The sequence below is a fragment of the Triticum aestivum genome, chromosome 1B (assembly GCF_018294505.1).
Source record: "Triticum aestivum cultivar Chinese Spring chromosome 1B, IWGSC CS RefSeq v2.1, whole genome shotgun sequence".
Classification (NCBI taxonomy): Eukaryota; Viridiplantae; Streptophyta; class Magnoliopsida; order Poales; family Poaceae; genus Triticum; species Triticum aestivum.
In genome coordinates this window covers 549,696,141-549,711,423 of record NC_057795.1, presented here as the reverse complement: position 1 = coordinate 549,711,423, position 15,283 = coordinate 549,696,141, and the positions used below count along the sequence as shown (strand labels likewise).

Sequence of the window (15,283 nt, the reverse complement as noted above, 5' to 3'; positions counted from 1 at the left end):
CCTTCATTATGTTGCATCATGTGATGTGAAATTTTTATTGTAGTTAAAGTGGCTGCTGCAATTTTACTACAAAGAATTTATGGTTGTAGTTACAATTGTTCAAAATAGTGGCTGATCGTGCAGGGCGAGCAATGGAGAAGGAAAATGTTGTGGTGTACTTGATGAGAAAATACATTGGAGCTCCTGGGTGCCCGTGAACCCTATATGAAAATTAAAGTTTACAGTCAAGATAACTTAATCCTTGTGGATGAATCTTATGGCTTGTTTGCCTGTATTAATTATATAATATATTTTTATTATACTTGTTGAAATACCGTGCACATGAACCTAAAGACAACATTCCTACCTTGTAATAGAATATCTTAAGCGCATCAAGCAAATCTTAGTTTATAATATATTCCCTCTGTTCCTCTAAATGTTTGTCTTTTTAGATATTTCAAATGGACTAGCATATACGGATGTATATAGACATATTTTAGAGTGTAGATTCACTCATTTTGCACTGTATGTAGTCACTTGTTGAAATCTCTAGAAAGACAAATATTTAGGAACGGAGGGAGTATAATATCTTAAGCGCATCATGTCTCTCTGTGTATATCATCAAGTTACCTTGTAGGTGAAATGGATTTTAGTTATTTTCCAATTGTTTTATTCTATCATTTATATACATGCGAAATATGACATAATTTTTCTGTCCAAAAATACTTGTCAGAGAAATTGATGTATCTAGACGTATTTAAATTTTAGATACATCCATTTTTATCTATTTCTTCGACAAATTTTTTCAGGCGGAGGTTGTACATTATATGCGTAATCAAAAAGAATAAATTAAAAGCCCGTGACAACGCACGATCGTTCTATTAGTTAACTCTTGGTTCTGCGTTCGTGCATTCTGGGAGCAGAAGGCGCGCTTGTTGTGCACCACTTCTTGACAGAGAGAGTTTGTGTGAGGGCATCGAGGGTGATGTTGCCGGTGAGGAGCTCCTTCATTCGAGGCGTCGCCCCGGACGGTGACAGGACACCTACGGGAGAGTCACTCCATCAATGACAAAGCCACAGCATCATCAACTTGGCTCAGTTGGTCGGCACCGGCACCGGCACCGGCACCGTCGCCGACTCGCCGTGACACCACGCACGCAGGGGCGACGAGCCACTACACTACGACGGGCGAGAAAGAAATGGGCACGTGGTGCCCGATCGTGGTGCCGCAGTTAATTCCGGGCGGTCGACCTGTCCGCCTCGCTGGCGGGGCCCCGCGCGCTGACGGGGCAGCGGCACGCCGCGCGCACGCCTGTCGGCGCCCTCCACCTTCCCCCCACGGTCGCGTCGCCGAGACAAACTCCCAACCCAAAAAACAAAAAACGCACGCGCTGGCGCTGCCCCCTCTCCTCGGACGCCACCGACCGCGACCTCCTCTCTTGCGTGGGTTCGCCTCGCTCGCTTGCTTCCAGCCGCCGCCAGTTACTAGTACGGCACACGCCTCGGCCCCGGCCTCGTCACGGCGGGCCAGGGCCATGGCCGCCGCCGCAGCGGGCCGCCCACCATCTCCGCCGCGCGCGCCGGGATGAGCGCCAGGGCCGGGCCGGATCCGGGCGCCGCCGAAGCCTCCGTCGCGTGGCCGGACCTCCGCGGCCGCCTCGAGCGGGCCGGCGCCCTCGCCGCCGAGCTCGCGGCCGCGGCGGAGGAACGGGCGCACCTGGCGCGCCGCCTCGAGGCCGCGCTCGAGGTGCGTGCGAATGCTTGTCGATTGCTCGTTGCTTTTGCCCCGCTCGTCGCGCCCCCTTTTGTTGACCATGGCCTGACTCTGCTGCTGCAGGTGAGGAGGGAGTCGGTGCGGCAGGGCGCGGCGCTGGACGAGCTGAGGCGGCGGCTCGAGCGGCGGCGGGCGCGCGCGGACGAGCTCCTCGTCGCCAGCCGGAGGGCCGCCGAGGGCGTCGAGCGGCGCAGGGAGCAGATGCAGGCGCAGATCGAGCGGGTGCTGCCGCTCTCCAGGGCCCTCGCCTCCGCGCACCGGCAAGTGCAGGTACCAGCCTGCCCGCCCGTCTCTTCCCCTCCACGCGCGATCGGAATGGAATGCATTGGCTATTGTGGATGCCTGCGTTTGGTCCGATATATAATCCATCTCCTGATTCATCGCAGGAAGCCAAAGAGTTGAAATCCACCGAGAAGGCGCGGCTTGGGGATCTGCAGAGGCTGCTCAGGACGAGGCAGCAGTCCATGGTAGCCCAGGTCGCCGCCCTGTACCCTGTGAGGGTCTTCCGTGAGCTGCCGGTTGCAGAGAACCACCATTCCCGTACCAATGGTGAGAATTCAGCATCCATGTTTTTTTTAGAAAAGGAGGAAGACCCCCGGCCTCTGCATCTGGGCGATGCATACAGCCCTTTATTAATTATTCTTAAAAGACCTTACAAAAAAATACAGCAGTAAGTTTGAAGCCACCGTCTAGGCAACATCTGTTGCTACTCCTATTCATTTGATGAAGGGGTGCTGATAGTCTGGGCCTAATACCAAACAGACCTTGCAGCCAAACCTAACATCTAAGACCTGAGTTCCCATCCAGGACGCCTGCCGGGTATGGGTCACCCACCGTTCCGGCGCACTCCTCAACCAGGACGCCTGCCGGGTATGAGGCCGCCGCAGCCACCTGCCATCAATCCATCTTCAGAGATGTCCTGCTGCATCTACCTTGCCCGGTCTAGCTGCCGTCGACGCCACCATGACGCCAGACAACGCCACCATCCTGCGCTCATCCATCAACACACGCCCAACAACGAGACCCTGCTGCTCCATGCCGCTGAGACCCGCCATTGTCGACGTGTCAGATGCAACACCGCTCCTCCTTCGAGAACACCACCTTCTACCACTGGTCCTATCCCCTCCACCTGTAGATCCTCTGCACTCCCAACCGAGCCCCAGTGCCCCTGACGACACCTCCAGGTAGGTCACGACGCAAAAAGCGCCGCTGCCGCCAGATCCGACAAGGATTGAAGGTTTTCACCCGACCGGGATCGGGGTGGGTAGATTGGGCCCTCAGCTGCGCCTTCATGAAGGAAAGCGGCGCCCATGGGCGTCGCCGCCACCGGGCCGGCTAAACTGGCCAAGGTTTCCCCCGGACCCAAAGTACACCACCAGGGCTCACCACCACCGGAGCCTGCAGCCGCAAACCACCGGGATGACGATAGAGGCAGCAGGAGAAAGGGGAACCTTCAGATCTGACGCAACGGAGAACCGCGCCATGGCCGGACTCCACCAGCGACCCGCCACCCGTGCGGCCGAGTACGTTGGCCAGCGTCGCCTGCAGACGTCTCCAGCAGCCGGACGACGCCGCCTCGCCGATAGGGCCGCCGCCCAAGGATCCGCAGGCCACCGATGCGATACTCCGACCCGCAGGCCGACGAGATCGATCCGGGCGCCGAGATCCCCGCCGCCACCTTCCCCGGCGTCCGCGCGGGCTTTGCCGGCGGCCGTCTCCGGCGGCGGCGAGGGACGGAAGGGGGATGAGGGGAGGCAGGCGGCGATAGATGGGATCGCCCCCAAGTCGCCAGGGGGCGACGTGAGGGCCGCATGAGTGAGGGAGTCCATTCATGTGCCTCCCCCTGAACAACAAAATGTCTGATGTAATGTGCATGAGTTTGGCATGTATGCCCCATAGGCCCATATAAGCAATAACAATCATGTTGTCACATGATTTATTTATTTCACTCTGGTTTTTATACGAGAGCTAATTGAAAACATAATCGATCCTTGTATCTCATTTCCTGCAATCGTTTATGATGAAATGACACCACATTTCCAGGAGAGTGTCGAACACCTTCGGAAGAGAATGGGGCACTTCCACAAGAAAATGGAAATGGAACACATTTGCTCAGCGTTATCAAATCTCCGCATGTTGGCCCCTTGACATTTTTTGGTTGGCAAATTGGAAAGCCCAGGACAAAGCAGCGGACTTACAGCCATAAGGAGCTTCAAAGGTCAGCAGCTGTGCTTGGATATGCAGCGCATGTAAGTTTGTCTGCCCAATGCTCGCTCTTGTACAACAAAATGTTAAGACAATATACATTTGATGTAGCACACATATCCCAGCCTAGCTAGGCCAGTTGTCATGCTTCAAGTAGAAAATACAAAAAATATTCCTTGCGCTGCCGATTTTTTTTTATATGGTTTTGAATACATCCGGTAAAGATCAAAAAAGAAGAGCATTGAGTTTTTCATGCATTAGTTTGGAATACAATATACAATGAATGTGGCCCTTCCAGATTTAGTGTTTTGCATGGTTTCAAGCTTAATTATGTTATAGGAGTGCAATTCTTCTGCCTGCATTTGCACACTAGAGTTACTTGCTTACCTTGTTAATTTTGTTTGGGCATTCAAAAGAGTTAGAATCACAAGTTGCTTACTTTGTTAATTTCCTGTAGGCAGTCTTGCTTATTGCCTCATATCTTGACATTCCCCTCCGATATCCTCTGCGCTTTGGAGGATCACGATCTTATGTCGGTGATCGTTTGCCTTCAGCTGAAGCATCATCCGTGGGTTCAACGAAACATCGAAGCGTCGGCAACGCCGACTCAAAGCTAACAGATTATCCCCTTTTCTTGGAATTCCAAGATGATTCAACAAAGGCATCCTACGCCATTTACTTGTTGCAAAAGGTGTGTATTCTCCACGCAGTCTTGTATCATATCCCCTTGTTTGTCGCTACAATCTTTGTTCAATCCAGTTTCCCAAGCAATCTTTGTTCAATCCAGTTTCCCAAGCAAACTAAGGCTGATGTTCACATTTCCAATGATGGGTGGTTAGGATACGGAGCAGCTCTTGAACTACATCGGAGCAGAGAGTTCTGGGAGGAATGCATTCGGTAATCTGCGGGAGCTTATTAGGATTATACAGTCAGATGAGTATTTGTACATATGATAGATTCGGTGATCAACATGAGTTTGGATCGCATATGCTGTAGATATAGTATATGGTAGAATACAGGTTTAAGTAGGTATTCTTTCTGTTCTTTTGTGTGATTCCGCCTACTCTCGCTGTGCCGAGTTTTTGTATGCGCAGCAAAGAGCAGCATTTGGTTGTGCTAGATCGATGGTATTTACAGATGGGGTTTTACATGAGCATAATTGCCTCTCCCATGTATATTTTGAGGTTACGGTAATATGAAAGTCATTCGACTCTGAAATTCAGGAGTCAAGACCTACTTTGGACCTGTTATTTGGAACGCAGGCAGTGTGCAGAACACCCAGCACTACTCCACCAAACTCATGATCGATTTGACTATTTTGAGCATGGATATCACAAGCCCAATATTATAAATGGAACATCATTGCAGCCATCTAACCAACTTCATCACTGGTTGAAGCATTGCTATTATATCATTATTATATTTATATAAAGGAGCATAATGTTGCCATGTGAACAAATTATTAACACTGGAGAGAAAAAGAATATCTTCTCAAAAAAGGCACTGATCTGACGCAGCTAAATTCGGCGCACCAATTAAAGAACCAACCTGATGTATGTTTTCGAGAAGAGAGAAAATTCAAGAACCGAGCTGTTACCATCATGAACACCACCGCAGGGACCAAAGAAAAGAGTCGGGAAAGAAGCTTTCCGGCACCGTCCATGGGTCCGTCAGGGCCCGGAAAAGTCTTGGCATGAAAGCGGCGGCGGCAGATGCAGATCGAGATCCCGCACACACAAATGCAACGGTGACGGCCACCACCGCGCGGCTCCCCCTCCACGACCGAACAACGCGGGAAAGGAAAAAGGGAGAACGCTCCGCCCACCCACCGCCCCGCTGGCTCGGCTCGGCGCGGCGGCCCCACCGCCGGCGTGGGCGCACGTGCCACCGCATCACCGGTATCCGGCGACGGCCGGGGACAACTACCGCGGAAGACGGAAGTACCAACAGAAGAGATGGTGTGAGGAGGCCCGGGGCCCCCGCCACCCTCCCCCACTACCAGCGATCGGCGCTGCTACTTCGTGGCTCGCCAGTCGGTCAGTCCGTCCGCCACCTGCTTCACTTTCTTGAGCTCGGATCACCATTTCCTTTCCTTCGCTCCTCTTTTTCTTTCTTTGGGATCACCATTGCCAACTGCTACACAGCCGGCGAGTCGGCCGGCGTTAAATCTGCGCGCCGCAGCCGGCGATCTCATCTGAAGCGGAGATCGCCCTACCTTACTGGCCTTTTTCTTGTTCTTGATTGATCTGCCTTCGACCTCTGCCTCTGCTGCTGCCTGCCGCCGGAGTCCCCCGGTGCCGCCGGTCCTCTGTTCTTGCCCCCGCCCCTCGGATCTCGGCCTCCCATCGCCGTCAGCTTGAAGGTACCAACTTCTGATGCAACCGATCGATTAGTCTATATCCGTTGTGATTGTGACATTTTAATTATGCCACTGAGATGGAGGGTCTTAGAGATTAATTAGCCACCTGCTTACACGGTTGGATTTGGCCTGGTCGTTGTGCGTAACAAAATTCATCGTTTCCAGAGTGATCGTGTGGATTGCATCCTTGATTATCCCTTCCACATTTGTGGCCAGGTCTAATATGGTATTTTAGAATTGAAAGCCATAACAAACTTTAATATGGTTTAGGATCGTAACACAAGCTTTTGTAGAATTAAACCTCTGGCAGAATTCATTCAATGAGCTAATGTTGTCTCTGTGTTTTCTCTGCTAGGTCTGTGCTGGCAGCTGAAAGAGGAGTGGCCATGGGTGTTCAGGCCAAGCATGATACATTAGGCATCAAGAAAGTTTTGAAGTGCTCTATCAGAATAGGCTATAGATGTGCCTCTGAACACTGGGCTCTCTTCAGTCTAGCCCTACTGCTCTACCTGCTGTACAGATCTTCACCGGGTCTCTTCGCTTTCATTCTATCCTCGTCCCCTGTAATTATATGTGCCACCCTTCTTCTTGGCATACTGCTAAGTTACGGGAGCACACATCTTCCTGAGTCCGTTGAAGACCGGAAGACTGGCACAGATTGCTCTGCTCCCAAGTTTGGATGTTTTTCCAGAAATGCTCATTTTGAAGCACAACAGGGATTTTCTGTGCCTGCAGTTAAGGAGAACAAAGTTGGCTTCAAATGTTGGGAATTCAGAAACCCAAGTTTTGGCAAGGAGAGGGATGAGAATGTTCCTCTTTTGAAGGGATCAGTCGATCAAGGAGATGAGAGAGTTTATGCACATGATAGACTCGCTGAGGTGTTCACTTCTATTCCTTCTGTGGTGACACTGCAGCAAGAGGTTGGTTTGGAGGAATTCATGAAGACTAAACATGAACGGGAGTCCAAAGATCCATTTTGCAGCAATGATAAGAGTACTGAGTATGCTAGCTTGTTTGAGGATGCTGACCAAAAAAGAGTTGATGAGAAGGAGGCAACATTTGGATTATGCCCTTCCAGTAGGAATGATGGGGAAAATGGTGAAGCAGTGGCAAAGGAAAATCAAGATAGAGTGGTAACAGATTCACAAAGTGATAATGTGAGAGAGGCTTCAGAAGATGAACCAGCTAAAAAACAGGCCGGTACTTGCAAATGGGGCCGTGCTTTTTCCGTCCGTCAGAGGAAGAAGCTTGATGGCATAAAGATTGAGGCTATCAATGTTGATTTCAGCAGCCAAATAGACTCTGCTCTAGTTTCACCATGTGCAACAGTTAGCGACCATGATGTTTCGTCCGGTTTTGATTCTGGTAAGCCGGAGAGTTCCTCTTCTGATATCACTATGGTTGATGTTGCTCCAATGCTCGATGATATTGATCCTCCTTTAGGCAATGATGATTCTTTTAAGCTAGAGAGTTCCTCTTGTGTTATCACTATGGCTGATGTTGCTCCAGTGCTTGATGAGATTGATCCTCCTTTATGCAATGAATTCCCGAGCCCTGATCCCATTGGCAATGATGATTCTGGCTGCGGTTCCAATTTCTGCTGTCAGGATTCTGAAATGGACAGTGGTAACAACAACAAGGCTGACACTAGTAAAGCTGGAAATGATGCCAAGGACGGAGAGGTGAACAAGGATGATGGTGGGAACCAACCTGAATTTCTTGGGACAGCAGACGAAGATAAGAATGCCATGGATCTTGGGTACTCTGAGGTGGAAAGGAGTCGTAGATTGGAGTTCATGATGGCTAAGAGAAGATCAAGGAAGAACATAATATTTGATCTTGATGGAAATGATGCTTGTCAGAGTGCAGATAGATTTTCACGTTTCCGTATGCAAGTTCAGCCTATTTCAGTATCAAGGAGAAGCCCTTTTGACCTTGCTTCTGATCCTGACGAGGCAGCCATTCCTGGCTCGGCTCCGTCAATCATGCATCGGCGAAATAACCTGTTTGAACCCCCTTCTGGACAATCAGATGATAGCAGTGTATCTGCACATGATAACTTGGACTCTCAAGAAATCATAACAGGCTCCCGCCGAGACATGATCTTCAAGAGACATGATACCTTCAACTTTGGCGGCCAAGAGAGACAACGTTCTAGATTTAAGCCATGTTTCGTGCTGGATGCAATGGATATTCAGGAAGAGATGGGCAGTTTCCAGAGGCAGTTCAGTGACAAGAGTGTGTCAAAACTAAGTGCTGTATCTGAGTGTGATACCCTTTCTTCGGTTGCTGATCAAGAGGAAAGCAAGAACCTCGTCAAAAAGGATTTCCAGAGGTGGTTCAGTGACAAGAGCATGTCAAGACTGAGCGTTGTTTCTGAGTCTGACACCCTTTCTTTGGCCGCCGATCAAGAGGAATGCAACGACCTCATCAAAAAGGATTTCCAGAGGTGGTTCAGTGACAAGAGCATGTCGAGACTGAGCGTTGTTTCTGGATCTGACGCCCTCTCTTTGGTCGCTGATCAAGAGGAACGCAGCGACTTCAATAAGGACTTCCTCTGGTATTTCCAGAGGCAGTTCAGTGACAAGAGCATGTCGAAAGTAACCATTGTTTCTGAATCCGATGCCCTTTCTTTGGTCGCCGATCAGGAGGAACGCGCCGACTTCAATAAGGATTTCCTTTGGTACTTCCAGAGGCAGTTCAGCGACAAGAGCGTGTCGAAGCAGAGCGTCGTTACTGAATCTGATATCATTTCGTCGGTCGCCGATCAAGAGGACCGCAGCGACCTCGTCGAGAAGGATGTCCTTTTGGGGGACACGTCGCCGGAGCTGCCAAGGCAGGAAAGTGATCTTGGAAGTGCTGGAAGGGAAATGCCCGGACACGGTTGATTTTGCGGGTGATGAAACTCTGAATGCTGCTGTCACCAGTGGGATGGAGTCTCTGAATCTTCTGATCAAGTGATACCGAAGCACAGAGTTTTCCCTGTACATTTTGTGAATGTAATTGGATAGAAACATGGCACTGTTCCTGTTGCCATTCTGTGAACATAGGCCTTGTGAAGTTCCAGAAAAATGAAAAGAGAAAGAATATATTTTTGTGTGTATGTTACAGGTTATTCCATCCTATAGAATGTTGAATCTCCTTGTCAAATTTTCAATCCTGATTCCTGTTTGCTTTTAGCAGAAGTTTCCCAGCTGCGATGCAAATGTGTGGAGCCACACTATCTAGAACAGTGGCCAGCTAGCCCCGCCCCATTCATCATCATAAGCTGACAAACAGAGAATGGAAGTGCATCGAGGATCGGTTTGAGAAGAAACTGAGCTGCTGGAAGGGCAAACTCATGTCTTATGAAGGCCGATTGATTCTTATTAATTCGGTGCTCACGAGTATGCTATGTTTCTCTTATCTTTCTTTCAAGTCCCAGTTGGGGTTAGGAAAAGGCTGGACTTCTATCGGTCCCGTTTCTTCTGGCAGAGTGATGATCTTAAGAGAAAATACCGACTAGCCAAATGGGATGTTATCTGCCGTCCAAAGGACTAGGGGGGTCTTGGAATCAAGAATCTTGAAGTTAAGAACAGGTGCCTTCTCAGTAAGTGGCTGTATAAGTTTTTCAGTTGAGACTGAGGCAACCTGGGCGCAGATCCTCTGTAGCAAATATCTGCATTCTAAGACTTTGTCGCAGGCGACAGTGAGACCGACTGACTCGCCGTTTTGGAAGGGGCTTATGAGAGTCAAAGCTGCTTTCTTTAATAGAACAAAGTTTAGTGTCGGTAATGGCAACAATACTCGCTTCTGGGAGGATACTTGGCTTGGTGAAACGCCGTTGGCGCTTCAGTATCCGTCCCTGTATCGTATTGTGCAGCGACGTGATGCTCTGGTTGCAACGATTTTGCAGGCCACTCCCCTTAATATTCAGTTTAGGAGGGTGCTTATTGGCGACCGGTGGGAAGTATGGCTTCATTTGGTGAGTAGACGGATGGAGGTTCAGCTCACTCATCAGCTCGATCAGTTGTGTTGGAAGCTTACTAGGTCTGGAGAATTCACTGTCAAGTCAATGTATATTGATGTCATCAACTCTAGTGTTATTCCTAGCTCCAAACATGTTTGGAAAGTCAAGGTTCCTTTGAAAATTAAAGTGTTTATGTGGTTTGTGCATAAACAAGTCATATTAACAAAAGATAATTTGGTTAAGCGCAACTGGACAGGACCTACTAGGTGTAGTTTCTGTGATCGGGACGAGACTATCAAGCACCTTTTCTTTGATTGCCTGTTGGCGAGAGTGTTGTGGCGCACGGTGCAAATTGCCTTTAACATTACTCCTCCGAATTCGGTCAGTTCGTTATTTGGAACGTGGCTTGTTGGGATAGAGTCCGAAACAGCTAGACAAATTCGCGTAGGAGCATGTGCGTTGTTATGGGCAATTTGAAACTGCAGCAATGATTTGGCTTTTAACAGAACAACAACTATTAATTTTTTGCAGGTTTTATTCCGAGCTACTGGGCTGCTCCGTATGTGGTCCTTACTCACTCCGACGGAGACCAGGGAGCGGTTGGTTACTGGATCTGTCCGGTGGGAGACGGTAGCACGGGATATTTTCAACCAGTTTGGATGGCGGTCATGTAACAGGATAGACGATTAATTTACCTATCTTACTTTTGCCAGCCGATTGTAGTTTTTGGGCCTTTTGTTTTAGCTTTGTGGCTCTTTGTGAGCTAGCCTTTCTTTTGTTTTCAGACTGCAAGATCTTATTGAACTACTTTATTTATTTATCAATGTAGCCGTATGCATCATTCTGATGCAGAGACCGGGGAGCCTCCTTTTTCGAAAAAAAAAAGTAGCCCCGCCCCAAGAGTTGGAACTTGTGAAATTCTTGGCCGGTGGTCTGTCTGAAGAAGATTCGTTTCCCAGCTGGAAGCTTGCATACAAAGTTTCCCCTGTACATTTTGTGACTGTAATTGGATAGAAACATCATGCGTATTGCTCCAGATGCCATTTTCTGAACATCGATAGGCCTTGTGAAGTTCCAAACGAAATGAAATGAAATGAAAGGGAAAGAACATCGATAGGCCTTGTGAAGTTGTTCCAAATGAAATGAAATGAAATGAAATGGAAAGAGCACGATCTTTGTGTCTGTTACAGCTGGAGATTGTTGAATATCCTTATCAAATTTTTCAACCCTGATTTCCGTTTGCTTTTACCAGAATTTTCCCAGCTCAGATGCGATGCGGACCCACGCCACCTAGAGCGTGAAGAACAGTGGCCGAGAGTTGGAACTTGTGAAATTCTTGGCCCGTGGCCTGTCTGAAGATTCGTTTCCCCGGTTGGAAGCAAGCATACTAGCTCTTCTTCAGATCCGGCTGCCATGTCAGAAGCTACGCACACAGACAGCTTGACTGACAAAAATAAAATCCATCTTTGGGTCACTCAATTCAAGGAGCAGCGGAAGAAAGTCCCCCAAAACAAAACAAAACAAAAACAATCTTGCTTGAGTCAGTTGCGTGCATGATCGACTGACTGCCGGGCGCCTCATAGGCGGCCCGCCTGGTTACTGACCGGTTATATTTTTTCGACCCAGACGGGCCCCTTAAACGGGCCTTAAATGTCTGGGCTGAGTGGTACCCCATATCCAGCCAAAATATGGGGTGAATATATGGGCGCCCGGGCACGCCCGCCACATAGGTTTGATGAATGGGTTCCCCGCGGACCCGTCCGGAAACCCGGCGGTTCGACGGACGCCTCCGCCATCGCCACGGTGTGGACGCCGCGTGGCGCTGCTCCGTCTCACCGCCCGAGAGCAAATCGGTCTATTTAAGCCGGCCGTAGTCCCGCAACCCTATTCCATCCACCTCTCACCCCTTTCCACACCGTCAGTCCGAGCCCATCCACCTCCTCCCTCTCCCGCTCCGGCGCTCTGCCCACACTCCGAAGCTCCGTCATTGTCCGGACTAAGATCACATACTACGCAATGCTCACGCTGGAGCGCCGCATCGAGATCCAGCAGGAGATCCGGGCGAGACAAGCCGCGCGCAGCCCGCATCGCTGCCGGGCTGACTCCGGACTCGCCGATGCCCAAGGAGGACGAGGAGCGGCCAATGGAAGAAGAGGAGGAGGAGCTGGCGCCGATGGAGGCGGAGGAGTCGGACTAGCAGTTGTCGGCCTTCAACATGGAGCAGGCAGAGGCGGAGTTCGACGTCGCCCGGTCCGACGAGATGGCGGAGCACCAGGCCATCCTAGAGTCCATCCAGGATGAGGCCTATGTGGAGGCCAACCGGGCGTTCCTCCGGTGGGAGCAGGAGGAGTCTGACGCGCTCTTTGCTGAACTCGATGCGGAGATAGAGGCGGAGGAGGCCGGAGCGGAGCAGCCGAAGCTGCAACTCCCGCCCATGCTGCTGGAACCAGGCATGGAGATCGTCGACATCTCCGACGTTGAGTAGCTAGGTGGTCAACGTAGTACGTAGGTTACTTCATTTGCATGTCTTTATATGAATTTAAGAATCTAGTATGAGATGTTCGAATGCAACAAGTGAAACTTGAGGCATGCCCGGTCACTGGTCATATTTGTCATATGTGGTTGTAGATGCTTTTAGCATTCGGGAAAGACAAGAAAATTTCAAGATAGAAAACATTATCTAAAATTTCTCTTAGATTCGAACCCATAGCTGATGATAGAACTAGGATAGATATCTTTTGTTTTCTACTCATGGGAGCCCATATCCTTTCTTTTTTGGGAAAACTTTGTTTTTGCCACTCTAGTTTTTGCCCACTTTGCTTATGCCACTCTAGAATTTGACATTTCACTTTTGTCACTCTTAGCTTTTGACAATATATCACTTTTGGCCTTCCGTGGCAAAAACAAAATTTTCCAAGTGGCAATTGTGACACATGTCAAATGCTAAGAGTGGCAAAAGTAAAATGAAAAATTATCGTTTTTGCCACGGAATGGCATTTGTGATGTATTATCAAAAGCTAACAGTGGCAAAAGTGAGATGTCAAATTCTAGAGTGGCATAAGCAAAGTTGGCAAAAACTAGAGTGGCAAAAACAAAATTTTCCCTTCTTTTTTACCAATTTGGGTGTGTGTGTGTGTGGTGGGGGAGTGGGGGGTAGATGTGTTACGCTTACTATATCTTACCAAACAATCGGTTCCATAATGTTGTGTGTACGACGATCTATGGGACCGGCAAAAGCCCCATTACGGTTCGACTATAGGGATCGACGAGCACAAAGAGCAGAATCAGCACATCAACACAAGCGATTTACCTAGGATTCAGGCCATCGTGTGGTGTAAAATACTATTCCTACTTTCTTGTATTGGATGTGTTGAGCTCAAGTTACAAGGAGCGCGGCTTGCCGGGAAGGGTGCGCGGGAAGGGCAGCTACCCGTGTAAATGAGCAAATTGTCGACCGTTGTAAAGGTAGCCATAGGCCTCCTTTTATAGATGAAGGGGTCACCACAGTGGCAAGTTGGTAATTACAACATATGAATAGTGCTACAGTGTCAAATACCTAACTCTGACGGGTTAGGACAAGGGCATTAAATACGTCGTGAGGTGTCGCGCTGGTGATGTGCTCCGGCAAGGATCACCCCTCCTTCTGTGTCGTTCGTCCAGCTACCTCTTATTTTCCTGAGACGCCTCTCGGACGAGTGTCATTAAGTTAATCCTTCGGCGGTGAGCTGACACGTGCCCAGACAGAGCTCACCAAACTGCCTGCCCGCTCGACACCTATTTGAGAGTCGACTGGCGTGCCGCTGAGATGGAGCGGTAGTGGAAGCTTGCCGACATGGAGCTTGCCGGGTCTTCGCTTACCAGTATGTAGCTTGCCGGCAACCAAGGTTTTGATCTTCAGTACTAACTTAGTACTTCTCAATGATATGCCTTGAGGTCTTCTTCATGGTTTTACCAACCAAGTCTTGTATCTTGTTTAGAGTTGTTCTCCGGCAAGCCCTGCCGTCGGGAAGGTTACAACTTACTGTGCACAAATCTGGGGTACTAAAGCACCCCTACTTTGGTACAGCGACACATAATAATACAAAGGCTGCCGAGGTGACGTGTAAATTTAGAGTCCTCCTATTCGCAGTGTTTGTATCATCGGACTCACTCGTCAATATGCATCTTTTTTTCTTCTGAATCTCCCTGCCATCCCCATGTGAGATGAGATGGCATTTGGAGTTTCCTACGCACCACGCAAAACCGCTAAACGGGGCGCACTTTAAAAGTTGACTCAGAGGCATGAAATATGAAGACTGAGAAGCTTCATAAATTATGACGATTCTAACATGTATGGAGACTTTGGTAAAGTGTACTTTTTAATCGAAAATCGTCATATTGCGGTTATTATTGTGATTGATCTAGTCTGACGACTTTGCTAGAGTTGCTCTTATGCTAAGACCTTGGCAAAAGATAGACAGCAAATATGCATACTACAACACAAAGGACAAATATTGGACAAGCCCTTCGATGAGGCTCTAGTTAACCTTCCTATTATACTATCCACCTTCAGAGCATCTCCAGCCGGACGATAAATCCGGCACCTCAAACGCCCGCGGACGTGTCTGGGCATCTCTTGAATGTTGCGCCACACATTCACGCAAAATTTCAATCCTCAAATCCATATACATCGATCATACGATACAAATTTTCCAAAATTCACAGTTCAAAACAAAGCAAATCAAATCATAGTTCAACAAACCGGACATGCCAAAATGAAATCTGTGTCTGAGCATGACGGATGACCTAGGATCACTGGGCGGGGCCTGCTCCGAACGGAATACGGCGTGCTGCAGGCGGAATGTGTCCTGCTCGTCCTGCTTTGCCTGCATCCGGGCTTCTTCCTCTGCTTGCATCCGAGCCGCAGCCGCCATCGCCTCCTTGTACTTCATGCGGTCATTGATCTCCATCCTCTTGTCCACAAGCCACTTCTTCGCATGCTCATCCAGAAGGGTTTCGTCCACCAACATGATCCTCG

General features: G+C 49.2%; 2 protein-coding genes across 6 annotated transcripts; both read left to right on the top strand.

Moving 5' to 3' along the window:
* Positions 1-1,346: 1,346 nt before the first annotated feature.
* Positions 1,347-5,194, top strand: LOC123137591 (UV radiation resistance-associated gene protein). Of its 4 annotated transcripts, none has more exons than XR_006468369.1 (6): positions 1,347-1,726; positions 1,817-2,023; positions 2,140-2,302; positions 3,797-4,002; positions 4,420-4,649; positions 4,798-5,194. XR_006468369.1 is itself a non-coding variant. In XM_044557411.1 (6 exons), the coding sequence occupies exons 1-6, from the start codon at positions 1,565-1,567 to the stop codon at positions 4,909-4,911; spliced, it is 1,086 nt and encodes a 361-aa protein (XP_044413346.1). In that variant the 5' UTR covers positions 1,347-1,564; the 3' UTR covers positions 4,912-5,194. The 4 variants fall into 4 exon arrangements, 2 of the variants coding, with proteins under 2 accessions (XP_044413346.1, XP_044413352.1); XR_006468371.1 differs by having other exon boundaries at positions 4,746-5,194; XM_044557411.1 differs by having other exon boundaries at positions 4,416-4,649.
* Positions 5,195-5,514: 320 nt separating this feature from the next.
* Positions 5,515-9,420, top strand: LOC123137575 (uncharacterized). 2 transcript variants are annotated; one of them, XM_044557404.1, is made up of 3 exons: positions 5,515-5,994; positions 6,103-6,320; positions 6,673-9,420. In XM_044557404.1, exon 3 carries the CDS (start codon positions 6,704-6,706, stop codon positions 9,203-9,205), a length of 2,502 nt encoding a protein of 833 aa, XP_044413339.1. In that variant the 5' UTR covers positions 5,515-5,994; positions 6,103-6,320; positions 6,673-6,703; the 3' UTR covers positions 9,206-9,420. The 2 variants fall into 2 exon arrangements, with proteins under 2 accessions (XP_044413339.1, XP_044413331.1); XM_044557396.1 differs by having other exon boundaries at positions 5,515-6,320.
* The last annotated feature ends 5,863 nt before the right edge of the window (positions 9,421-15,283 follow it).

Excerpts from the sequence above, each read along its gene's own strand:
- LOC123137575 (XM_044557404.1), top strand. The coding sequence starts at position 6,704 with ATGGGTGTTCAGGCCAAGCATGATACATTAGGCATCAAGAAAGTTTTG.
- LOC123137591 (XM_044557411.1), top strand. The coding sequence starts at position 1,565 with ATGAGCGCCAGGGCCGGGCCGGATCCGGGCGCCGCCGAAGCCTCCGTC. Across the intron at positions 2,303-3,796 it reads CCACCATTCCCGTACCAATG|GAGAGTGTCGAACACCTTCG; the intron begins GTGAGAATTCAG and ends CCACATTTCCAG. Across the intron at positions 4,650-4,797 it reads CCATTTACTTGTTGCAAAAG|GATACGGAGCAGCTCTTGAA; the intron begins GTGTGTATTCTC and ends ATGGGTGGTTAG.